Source organism: Siphateles boraxobius, unplaced genomic scaffold (genome assembly GCF_051911475.1).
Source record: "Siphateles boraxobius isolate OS27281-9 unplaced genomic scaffold, OSU_SipBor_1 79, whole genome shotgun sequence".
Lineage (NCBI taxonomy): Eukaryota > Metazoa > Chordata > Actinopteri > Cypriniformes > Leuciscidae > Siphateles > Siphateles boraxobius.
Window position 1 is genome coordinate 323,141 of NW_027509207.1, and position 13,191 is coordinate 336,331.

At 36.4% G+C, this 13,191-nt stretch overlaps 1 protein-coding gene across 6 annotated transcripts in view; it reads left to right on the forward strand.

Moving 5' to 3' along the window:
• The first annotated feature begins 247 nt into the window (after positions 1–247).
• Positions 248–13,191, forward strand: part of LOC143728580 (sodium- and chloride-dependent GABA transporter 2-like) — a 33,123-nt gene continuing 20,179 nt past the window's right edge. For 3 of the 6 annotated variants that reach the window (XM_077219373.1, XM_077219370.1, XM_077219369.1), the window contains exons 1-14: positions 267–319; positions 434–603; positions 1,269–1,403; positions 2,794–2,934; positions 6,806–6,884; positions 6,982–7,114; positions 7,533–7,667; positions 7,934–8,037; positions 10,788–10,912; positions 11,634–11,746; positions 11,820–11,957; positions 12,429–12,531; positions 12,667–12,767; positions 12,940–13,110. In XM_077219373.1, coding sequence (XP_077075488.1) covers positions 291–319; positions 434–603; positions 1,269–1,403; positions 2,794–2,934; positions 6,806–6,884; positions 6,982–7,114; positions 7,533–7,667; positions 7,934–8,037; positions 10,788–10,912; positions 11,634–11,746; positions 11,820–11,957; positions 12,429–12,531; positions 12,667–12,767; positions 12,940–13,110 — 1,677 coding nt within the window. In that variant the 5' untranslated portion in view covers positions 267–290. Of the gene's footprint in view, positions 320–433; positions 604–1,268; positions 1,404–2,793; positions 2,935–6,805; positions 6,885–6,981; positions 7,115–7,532; positions 7,668–7,933; positions 8,038–10,787; positions 10,913–11,633; positions 11,747–11,819; positions 11,958–12,428; positions 12,532–12,666; positions 12,872–12,939; positions 13,111–13,191 lie in introns of those variants that run through there. The other 3 variants (XM_077219372.1, XR_013199838.1, XM_077219371.1) reach the window with 3 other exon arrangements.

Below are 13,191 nucleotides of genomic sequence, written 5' to 3' on the forward strand. Positions count from 1 at the left end.
ACTCACTGTGTTTCCATCAAATCTTATGTGGTATCGTAAGTATTTGGGAAGTACTTGCTGAGGAAATGATAAACTATGTAACTATGCTGAATGTTTTGAAGGAACTGTGTCAACGTTTTCCGGTTACCATGTTATAAGGGATGATAAGCAGCCTCTCCTGCTGAATGTGCTGCTTGCATTAGTGCCTATTTAGGGACAGACCCCTCCCTAAACATCTCAGATAACACACACACACACACACACACACACACGAGCTCAGCTGATAACTGTGTCCATGTGGCCGGAAGAGCATGAACTCACAGCCACAAAACGTTGTCATGTAAGTTTAACTTGTCATGTAAGTTTAACGCTGTGTGTGTGTGTGTGTGTGTGTGTGTGTGTCTCATTAGGGACTGCACTGTCCCGATACACTGCTTCTGTGACCCGTCTACAGGTGTGTGTCTTGCCATGTCATCACTGGGGGTCAGAGGTCAGGCGATGGCCAGCTTCAGGATCGAGGTCAGTGGGCCAGTAAAGCTGAATATCTGCTGGCTGTTGCCGGGCAGATTATCGGTCTGGGTAACGTGTGGCGATTCCCGTATCTGTGTTACAAGAACGGAGGAGGTGAGACACTCGGCACTGTAAACATCACAAAAAAATATGCATGCTTTTGTATGTCTTGTTTATAAGGGTGTAACAATATCGTGTCACAATATATCGCAATACAAAAATGCCACAATATGTATCGTGGATAGTGACAATATATATTGTGTATAGTTCACTCAAAATAAAAATAATGTGTGAGAAAAAAATTCAAGTTTATAGAGTTTTAGTGTCAGTACTACATTCAACTTCTATATATAATGTTGAATATAATGTACAATAATGCAATGGGGGAATATTTGTGGGTCCTGATAATGCAAAATGTCTTAATTTACCAGTAAAAAGTGGCCTACATTATTATAAAAATATATCTAGTCAGTGACAGTGCAAGAATATTCGTCTAAACAATTCTGTATTTTTTTTACCTTCAGAATCATGAATATTTTTATGCTGGTATCTCTATTGTCCTACGCATTCATTTATCAGCACCAAGTCCAAATTCATTTACACCCACAATGTAATACCACATTTTGCATTTTAATCAACAGTACATTTTTTGTTAATCTTTTATCGCAACAATATCGTATGGTGAGTTCAGTATCTTGATATGTATCGAATCGTGACATGAGGGTATCGTTACGCCCCTACTTGTCTATGACATTAAATCCCATAATACTTTCGAACAGGTGTGTTTTTTGTGCCGTACATGTTATTCCTGGTTGTGTGTGGCGTTCCTCTGTTCCTGCTGGAGACGGCGCTGGGTCAGTTCACCAGTCTGGGAGGAGTCGGCGCATGGAGGAAAATCTGCCCGCTTTTTGCAGGTTACATGTTTAAATTGTTTAAAGTAACACAGTTTATGAATTTTGCAACACTGTTTATTACTGTGAAGCTGCTTTGAATCTGTATTGTGTAAAGCGCTCAAGTCACATGACTAAGATAGTACACAGGGCCAAAATCTTCCTGCATGCATTTGATGGAAGTGCGTCTGTTTTCTTTTTATGTGTAAATGCACCTTTTTATTTTGAGTTTGTGCATTACAGTTTTAAAGAAATAGTTCACCCAAAAATTAAAATTACCCCATGATTTACTCTCCCTCAAGTCATCCTAGTATATATGACATTCTTCTTTCAGACGAATACAATCAGAGTTATATAAAAAAATGTCCTGGCTCTTCCAAGCTTTATAATGGCAGTGAATGGCCGTTAAAGTCTATAAAAGTGCATCTGTCCATCATAAACGTGATTCTATCCGTCATAAAAATGATTCTATCCGTCATATAAGTGCATCTATCCATGATAAAAGTGCATCTATCCGTCATAAAAGTGCATTTATCTATCATAAAAGTGCATCTATCCATCATAAAAGTGCATCATATCCGTCATAAAAGTGCATCTATCCATCATAAAAGTGATTCTATCCATCATAAAAGTGATTCTATCCATCATAAAAGTGCATCTATCCATCATAAAAGTGCATCTATCCATCATAAAAGTGCATCATATCCGTCATAAAAGTGCATCTGTCCATCATAAAAGTGCATCTATCCATCATAAAAGTGATTCTATCCATCATAAAAGTGCATCTATCCATCATAAAAGTGCATCTGTCCATCATAAAAGTGCATCTATCCATCATAAAAGTGCATCTGTGCATCATAAAAGTGCATCTGTCCATCATAAAAGTGCATCTATCCGTCATAAAAGTGCATTTATCTATCATAAAAGTGCATCTATCCATCATAAAAGTGATTCTATCCATCATAAAAGTGCATCTATCCATCATAAAAGTGCATCATATCCGTCATAAAAGTGCATCTATCCATCATAAAAGTGATTCTATCCATCATAAAAGTGCATCTATCCATCATAAAAGTGCATCTATCCATCATAAAAGTGATTCTATCCATCATAAAAGTGCATCTATCCATCATAAAAGTGCATCTGTGCATCATAAAAGTGCATCTGTCCATCATAAAAGTGCATCTATCACTTTTATGGACTTCAAAACAGAAACAGTCTTTCACAGCCATTATAAAGCTTGGAAGAGCCAGGACATTTTTTAATATGACTCTGATTGTATTCGTCTGAAAGAAGAAAGTCTTATACACTTAGGACGACTTGAAGGAGAGTAAATCATGGGCCAATTTTCATTTTTGGGTGAACTATCCCTTTAATGATGCTTGTGTTTGGATGGATGGTTGGGTTATTGCAGGTCTGGGTTACGCCAGTCAGGTGATGATCTTACACAGTTGTGTGTATTACATCATTATTCTGGCCTGGGCGTTTTTCTACCTGTGCAACAGCTTCCAGACGAGGCTTCCCTGGGCGCACTGCAACAACACCTGGAACACAGGTAACAAACACACTTTACATGCTCATATATCCAGCTCCTGGTGTGTCTGAGTGTTTTAGTCTGTGCCGTGTGTGTGAGAGCGCTCACGTCATCTGTGTGGTCATATGAGTGCATTGGGCCAAAGATTTAGCAAAATTTTGGCCCAGTTCATTTCCATTATCCAAACATCTTGACACTCAGAACTCATTCCCCACCCATAGAGCAACATCACATTGATTTTGAACGACGGGCTTTTGGAGACACTTTTTCACACAGAACAAAACCGATTTTTTACACATTGTGCAATCGGAATTATTAGCTCATATGATCTTGGATATTCTATCGAATCGCAATTATTTGAGATTGCAGCATTAATTGTGCAGTTTGAATTTCAATCACATGCCATCGAAGTAAGTGAAATTGCAGTCAATTGCTTTCAGTTGTGCTTTCAACATTAATTATGGCAGGGAGTAAAAAATAAAGAATATAAAAAAACACTGTTATAGTGCACAAAGGTAGTCAAAGGTATTCCTTCGAAATAAAGGCTTGTGTGTTTAATCAGACTGCATTATATTATATTATATTATATTATATTATATTATATTATATTATATTATATTATATTGTGTTATATTATATTATATTATATTATATTAATATTGTATAATAAATACTTATATTAATGCATATATTAATGTTATAAATTTTCACACCATTGAAGTAAATCATATGAGCCTATATTACGTATATTATCTTACATTATATTATAATTACTTTTATTTATAATTACATAAAAAAATCAGTATTGATGTATATCATGAGCCTGTATTATATTATATTATATTATATTATATTATATTATATTATATTATATTATATATTATATTGCATTATAATATATTATATTACATTATATTATAATTAGTTATATTAATAATTACATAAATATTTTTAATTTTCACACCATTACTGTAACATAAATCATATGAGCCTATATTATATTGTTATACTGCAATATAATATAATATAAATACCTATTATAATATTATATAAATATGAGTAGTATTATATTATATTAATAACTTTATACATTATTTTTAATAAGTTACTATATCAATATTATTAATTTCTCCAGCATTAAAGTACATCATATGAGCCTATATCATTTTAATAAGTATTATTATATTATGTACAATTCCAAGTTTAAAAAATAACATATTAGGCTTACACTGTAAGTGACATGAACAAAATAGAATTAAATCATGTGTATCATCATGAATGATCACGACAGGCCTATTGACAGCACATTATATAGATTCTTTTGACAGACAAAAGGGATTTCAGAGATTTCAGAGAATAGAGTGAGAAAAGTGTCCTCGTGTATAATGTCTTTAATCTCATTTATAATGTGTTTAATCTCGTGTATAATGTGTTTAATCTCATTTATAATGTGTTTAATCTCGTGTATAATGTCTTTAATCTCATTTATAATGTGTTTAATCTCGTGTATAATGTGTTTAATCTCGTGTATAATGTGTTTAATCTCGTATATAATGTGTTTAATCTCATGTATAATGTGTTTAATCTCGTGTATAATGTCTTTAATCTTGTGTTTAATGTGTTTAATCTTGTGTATAATGTGTTTAATCTCGTGTATAATGTCTTTAATCTCGTGTATAATGTGTTTAATCTCATGTATAATGTGTTTAATCTTGTGTTTAATGTGTTTAATCTTGTGTATAATGTCGTTAATCTCGTGTATAATGTGTTTAATCTCGTGTATAATGTGTTCAATCTCGTGTATAATGTGTTTAATATCGTGTATAATGTGTTTAATCTTGTGTATAATGTCTTTAATCTCGTGTATAATGTGTTTAATATCGTGTATAATGTGTTTAATCTTGTGTATAATGTGTTTAATCTTGTGTATAATGTCTTTAATCTCGTGTATAATGTGTTTAATATCGTGTATAATGTGTTTAATCTCGTGTATAATGTGTTTAATCTCATGTATAATGTGTTTAATCTTGTGTTTAATGTGTTTAATCTTGTGTATAATGTCGTTAATCTCGTGTATAATGTGTTTAATCTCGTGTATAATGTGTTCAATCTCGTGTATAATGTGTTTAATATCGTGTATAATGTGTTTAATCTTGTGTATAATGTCTTTAATCTCGTGTATAATGTGTTTAATATCGTGTATAATGTGTTTAATCTTGTGTATAATGTCTTTAATCTCGTGTATAATGTGTTTAATATCGTGTATAATGTGTTTAATCTCGTGTATAATGTGTTTAATCTCGTGTACAATGTCTTTAATCTTGTGTATAATGTGTTTAATCTCGTGTACAATGTCTTTAATCTTGTGTATAATGTGTTTAATCTCGTGTATAATGTCTTTAATCTTGTGTATAATGTGTTTAATCTCGTGTATAATGTGTTTAATCTCGTGTACAATGTCTTTAATCTTGTGTATAATGTGTTTAATCTCGTGTATAATGTCTTTAATCTTGTGTATAATGTGTTTAATCTCGTGTATAATGTGTTTAATCTCGTGTATAATGTGTTTAATCTCGTGTACAATGTCTTTAATCTTGTGTATAATGTGTTTAATCTCGTGTATAATGTCTTTAATCTTGTGTATAATGTGTTTATTATTGTGTATAATGTGTTTAATCTCGTGTATAATGTGTTTAATCTCGTGTATAATGTCTTTAATCTTGTGTATAATGTGTTTATTATTGTGTATAATGTGTTTAATCTCGTGTATAATGTGTTTAATCTCGTGTATAATGTGTTTAATCTTGTGTATAATGTCTTTAATCTTGTGTATAATGTGTTTATTATTGTGTATAATGTGTTTAATCTCGTGTATAATGTGTTTAATCTCGTGTATAATGTCTTTAATCTTGTGTATAATGTGTTTATTATTGTGTATAATGTGTTTAATCTCGTGTATAATGTGTTTAATCTTGTGTATAATGTGTTTAATCTTGTGTATAATGTGTTTATTATTGTGTATAATGTGTTTAATCTCGTGTATAATGTGTTTAATCTTGTGTATAATGTGTTTAATCTTGTGTATAATGTGTTTAATCTCGTGTATAATGTGTTTAATCTCGTGTACAATGTCTTTAATCTTGTGTATAATGTGTTTAATCTTGTGTATAATGTGTTTATTATTGTGTATAATGTGTTTAATCTCGTGTATAATGTGTTTAATCTTGTGTATAATGTGTTTAATCTTGTGTATAATGTGTTTATTATTGTGTATAATGTGTTTAATCTCGTGTATAATGTGTTTAATCTTGTGTATAATGTGTTTAATCTTGTGTATAATGTGTTTAATCTCGTGTATAATGTGTTTAATCTCGTGTATAATGTCTTTAATCTTGTGTATAATGTGTTTAATCTCGTGTATAATGTGTTTAATCTCGTGTATAATGTGTTTAATCTCGTGTACAATGTCTTTAATCTTGTGTATAATGTGTTTAATCTCGTGTATAATGTGTTTAATCTCGTGTATAATGTCTTTAATCTTGTGTATAATGTGTTTCATATTGTGTATAATGTCTTTAATCTCGTGTATAATGTGTTTAATCACGTGTATAATGTCTTTAATCTTGTGTATAATGTGTTTCATATTGTGTATAATGTGTTTAATCTCGTGTATAATGTGTTTAATCTCGTGTATAATGTCTTTAATCTTGTGTATAATGTGTTTCATATTGTGTATAATGTGTTTAATCTCGTGTATAATGTGTTTAATCTCGTTTATAATGTCTTTAATCTCGTGTATAATGTGTTTCATATTGTGTATAATGTGTTTAATCTCGTGTATAATGTGTTTAATCTCGTTTATAATGTCTTTAATCTCGTGTATAATCTCTAGATTCCTGCGTGGGCTTTGAGCAACACAACGCCAGCGATGCCTCTGAGAACGCCACATCTCCAGTCATTGAGTTTTGGGAGTGAGTGTCTGGTATGCTGGTGTGCACGGCTCATTGTCTGAAGCCTGTGTGTGAGTGTGTGTGTGTACTGAGTCTGTCTCTCTCTCTCTCTCTCCAGGCGTGAGGTGTTGGGTCTGTCTGCTAGTGTAGATCATCTGGGCTCGCTGAACCTCCGTCTGGCCTCGTGTTTAATGCTGGTGTGGGTCGTCTGCTACTTCTGTGCCTGGAAAGGAGTCAAATCCACCGGCAAGGTGTTTGTGTAGTGCGTTTGTGCAATAGTGCTCCTCTATGCCCCTTATGCCAGAGTCCAATAACTCTACTTTAATAGATTGTAATGTTTCAACTCTAGTAGGTCTTTTTTAGATGGATAGATAGATTGATAGACAATTCATTTATCAAAAATACAGTACAAATTGTGAAATATTATTTAAATGTAAATCAGCTGTTTTCTATGTGAATATATAGCAAAGTGTAATGTACTCCTGTGATCAAAGCTGACTTTTCAGCATCATTACTCCAGTCTTCAGTGTCACATGATCCTTCAGATGATCCATATCAGTATAATATGATGATTTGATGCTCAAGAAACATTTATGTTGAAAACAGTATGTTAAATCTGTATGTTTTCAGTTGTAGTTCATTGTTGCGTTGTGTTTTTTTGCTGTGTAGGTTGTGTATGTAACCGCTACCTTCCCGTACGTGATGCTGCTGGTTTTGTTGGTTCGTGGCGTGACGCTCCCCGGTGCTGTGGACGGGATTATTTACTACCTGAAACCCAATCACACACGGCTGACGGACCCACAGGTGCCACAGCGTCACATGATCTCCTGTATAAGATACAGAGTGAAACAAGCACTGTTTAGAAACAAATATGTGCAACATGCATTAAAGAAGCATATTCTGCCCTTTTACAAAGTCTTGATGTTGTTTTCAGGCTCTACTAGAACAGGTTTTCCTGCTTGAATGTTGATTATTTTCCTCATATTCTCCATTGTTGCGGCTCCTAATATACTGTACTAATATACTGGACGTGAAGTGGAGAAAGCAAGTTCTGTCTCTCTCTTCTGAAGGTGTGGATGGATGCAGGGACTCAGATCTTCTTCTCGTATGGCATTGGTCTGGGAAGTCTCACGGCTCTGGGAAGCTACAATAAATTCAACAATGACTGTTACAAGTGCGTCCTTCCTCTCACAAAAACTCATACACATAAGACCAGGAACATTAATTAGAAAACAGAATTGTCATTGACTTCATGTTGATGTTAAATGATTCATTTACATTTATTTACATGCATTTGGCGAACGCATTTTTCAAAGTGACGCGCATTGCATTAAAGGATCACATTAATCAGGCACTGCTCGTGCATCTGTATCTTGCAGTGTTATTTTAGTATTATTTACGAGATGCTGCATCATGGCACTGACGCTATGCGAACGCCTTTAGCATGCACCCGATTCTGAAGCACGTGTGAAATCACGCCAATCCTATTGGCTGACAGAGGTCAGGTGACAAAGCGTAGCATGTCAACAAGACCATAAAAGGGCCTTAAAGGGATAGTTCACCAAAAAATGAAAATTCTGTCAGTAATTACTCTCCCTCATGTTGTTCAACCCTGTAAGACCTTCGTTCATCTTCGGAACACGAATTAAGATATTTTTGATTAAATCTGAGGGCTGGATCACTCCTCCATAGGCTTCTAAGGGATTGAAACTTGTTCCCCGAAAAGTTATTAAAGACATCGTTAAAATAGTCCAAGTGACTACAGTGGCTCAATCTTAAGGGGTAAGTTCGGCGTTTTACAAGTAAAGCCCTGTTTTAACATCGTTTCTGAGATCGTCTTCTGTCCCGGAAATTTTAGGTTTTTGTGTTAGCCCCCCCCCCCCCACCTATACAATGGTTTCATAGGTGCCTTGGAACAATCATTCATATAAACGCATTAAACTTTAGTTTACAAAGACGTGAAACTCACCGAGTCGTCTGGGGTGTTCACTGATATGCTCACGCAAAAATCGCTGCAAAAGATGGTTTCCAACAGGTGTTTTACCATTCGTTGTAAAACTGTGGACCTATTTTTCCAAACGCCTCACACCCGGACATTCTTCCAAAAACTACGATAAAACCTGTTGGAAAGCATCTTTTGCAGCGATTTTTGCGTGAGCATATCAGTGAACACCCCAGACCACTTGGTGAGTTTCACGTCTTTGTAAACTAAATTTTAATGCGTTTATATGCATGATTGTTCCAAGGCACCTATGAAACCATTGTATAGGTGGGGGGGGGCTAACACAAAAACCTAAAATTCTCGGGACAGCAGCATGTGTCCAAATTTTAATCTTAACCATTCGATTTCATCAGAAACGATCTTAAAACAGGGCTTTACTTGTAAAACGCTGAATTTACCCTTTAAGATTATCAAGCAACGAGAATACTTTTTGTTCGCAAAAAAAAACAAAAATAACGACTTTATTTAAATTATTCATTTCCTTCTCTGTGGGACTCGAGTGAGTTCACTAGTGTAACAGCGCAGCGCTTCTGTGTTGTACGTCACACGCATCACACACATGACCAGCGTCGGCCAATAGTGAGCCTACGTGTGACGTAGCTCTACGCTATCACACTACGCTAACTGACTAGAATAGTTTTTTTGTTTTTGCGCACAAAAAGTATTCTCGTCGCTTGATAAACTTAAGATTGAGCCACTGTAGTCACTTGGACTATTTTAACGATGTCTTTAATAACTTTTCGGGGAACAAGTTTCAATCCCTTAGAAGCCTATGGAGGAGTGATCCAGCTCTCAGATTTAATCAAAAATATCTTAATTTGTGTTCCGAAGATGAACGAAGGTCTTACGGGGTTGAACAACATGAGGGAGAGTAATTACTGACAGAATTTACATTTTTGGGTGAACTATCCCTTTAAGTCACAAAATCCCCTGCTTCTTTGTCTTCAGAAGCCCATGTCTGTTTCAGTGTGATTGTTTGTCTAAACACAAAGAGGTTTGTGTTGCAATAGGCTGGTTCTTTCTGCACACATTCATAACATGAATTCGACCCCAGTCCTTCTGGGTCAGTTCGTTCAGTGGGAACAGGGTTTGTGCATATGTGTGTACTTCAAGCTTGTTGGTCAGGCATTTGTTCAGTATGGCGGTATGGAAACTCAAGCGTTGAGTTGTCTCAAAAGGGAACATCTCATATGTAACCCTGTTCCCTGAGAAGGCTTCTTCAGACAATTAGAACTTAGTGATTCTATAACTTACCTTCAAACCAAAAATTATTCAGACACCAGATATCATTTTTGATATTTTTTATTTGTGGGTGCAGCACATTATACTGTAGTTCATTTATGTAAGTGAGGAGAGCAAAATAAAGTAAACTGTGACATATTATACCCAATAATTCTTCATACAGTGACTACCAGTAAAAATTTGGAACCAAAAATTATCCGGACACTTTGAGCTGATCATGTTTTACTGAAGTGATTTTTTCTTTAATTGCTAATGCACCTTTTTACACCACAGACTGAACAACATGAAGCATTGCTTGGTGATTGGTTGAGCTGAACTGGTGTTATCTAATTGTGTAGTTAAATTTAACAGCTGACAGATATTCAACATAATTCATGTGTGAGACAGTCTAACAGAAGGACGGACAAAACCAGTGAAATATCAACTGAGTTCTTGTCAGTTTTTATTTCCATTTTCTAGCGAATAAACTGTCATAATGTGAGAAATGTTGAAGGAGTCTGAATAAATGTTGGTTTGACTGTAGATGCCCTTTGTCTTGCTGACACGCTACTCTTCGATACTTTCGTCACGTCTCCATTGGCCAAAAGGTGTGGCGTGATTTCACACGTGCTTCAGACACCGGTTGTTTTTGTATCTGAATTATTATTTTATTGAATTTCAGCTTTGTGTTTGTGTTTCAGGGACTGTTTCAGACTGTGTCTCCTCAACAGTGCCACCAGTTTCGTTGCAGGATTCGCCATTTTCTCTGTGCTCGGTTTCATGGCGCAGGAGCAGGGAGTGGATATCGCAGACGTGGCGCAGTCAGGTCAGAAACACTGCATGGCACATGGATATTCACTCTGAGAGCAAATACAGTTGTAATCAAAATTATTCAACCCACCATTGCAAATCAGGTTTATTAACAAAATTTAAAGACTTTCAGCTGTTTGCAGTGAACAAATCAAACCAAAGTAATTGAAATGGCTCAACACAACAAATGTTTCAAGTGGTTTCCCCATATTCAATTGAAAATACCAACTTTTCATGAATTCTGCCGTCTCAAAATTATTCAACCCCTTCATGTCAACAGCCTTTTGCTGTTCAGAACTGCTGCAAGCGAGATTATGGGAACGTTTCAGAGCACTCGGAGAACATTAAAAAGTAACAAGTCGTAACATTTAAAAAAAAACGGTAAATGAATATCTAACTAGAAGAGTTCTGAAAATCTGTCCATGAATGTTGTACAAATAATGTTTTTGTACAAACGTTTTGACAACATTACTAAAGACCAGATAACATTGAACAAACGTTCTATTACTGTAACGTTACAGGAAGAATATGTTCATAACGTTAGCTAACATTAGCTAAAGTTCTGAGAATGTTTTCTGCATATACCATTTTCCTTGGTTGTTATTTGTCGCTGTCTTGTTTACAAAATATGCTATTGTTGATCTCTTACACTTCATGAAATTACACTGTCGATTGATGTAATCTCATTGTATCACTGCAATGACAATAAATTATTTTTAATATATATTCTCTTTCAGGTCCTGGTCTAGCGTTTATAGCGTATCCGCGGGCCGTTTCCCTGATGCCTCTGCCTCAGCTTTGGGCCGTGTGTTTCTTCCTCATGATCATCATGTTGGGTCTGGACACTCAGGTGTGACGTCTCTCTCAGGTGTGTGTGTGTGCTGGTGTGGCGGTGCTGCTGATCGTTGTATGTGTGTGTTCAGTTCGTCAGTCTCGAGGCGCTGATGATGTCAGTGTCGGATCTGTATCCCGAGGTGTTTCGCAGAGGTCGTCGACGGGAGATTCTGCTCCTGCTCGTGTGTTTTGTCTGTTTTCTGCTTGGGCTTCTGATGGTGACGCGGGTGAGACATCTCTACTCTCTCTGTACTTTCTTCCTCTGTCCAAGATTAAAGGGATAGTTCACCCAGAAATGAAAAATAGTCCATGATTTCTCACCCTCAAGTCATCCTAGGTGTATATGACTTTCTTTTTTCAGACGAATACAATCGGAGTTATATTAAAAAAATGGCCTGGCTCTTCCAAGCTTTATAATGGCAGTGAATGGCCGTTTCTGTTTTGAAGTCCATAAAAGTGCATCTACCCATCATAAAAGCACATCTATATATCATAAAAGTGCATCTATCCATCATAGAAGTGCATCTATCCATCATAAAAGTGCATCTCTCCATCATAAAAGTGCATCTATCCATCATAAAAGTGCATCTATCCATCATAAAAGTGCATCTCTCCATCATAAAAGTGCATCTATCACTATTCTCAGAGCAGTGTATCTGAATCACGTGTCGCTGTTCCTCTCTGTGTCTGATGATCAGGGAGGCCTGTATGTGTTTCAGATCTACGATCATTTCTCCTGCAGTGGAGCCAGTCTGATTCTGCTGTCCGTCTGTCAGTCTGTAGCCATCGGATGGATCTATGGTACACACACACACACACACACATACACACACACACACACAGACACACACACTCTCTCTCTCTCTCTCTCTCTCTCTCTGTCTCACACACACACACACACACACACACACACTGATGTTGTTGTGTTGTCCTCAGGTGCGGATCGCTTCAGTCTTGACATCAAGGCCATGATCGGTTACGAGCCGCTCTGCAGCTTCAGGCTGTGCTGGCGTTTCCTGACGCCTGGCGTGTGTATCGTGTGTATCATGTGTTCCTCGTGTATCACTGACATCAGCTGCTGACGGATCCGCGGCCTCCTCTGATAAACTCTGTGTGTGTGTGTGTGTGTGTGTGTGTGTGTGTGTGTGTGTGTGTGTGTGTGTGTGTGTGTGTGTGTGTGTGTGTGTGTGTGTGTGTGTGTGTGTTCAGGGCACGCTGGTGTTCTCGCTGATGTTCTGGTCTCCGCTGACCCTGGCTAACGGTGTGACGGCCCCTAGATGGGCCTCGATGATGGGCTGGACGCTCACGCTGTCCTCAGTGTGTGTTCTGCCCGTCTGCACGCTCTACACACTCATACACACACCGGGGAACCTTCAACAGGTGAACACACACATGCACTCACACACACACACACACACACAAACACACACACACACACGCTGGACGCTCACACTGTCCTTT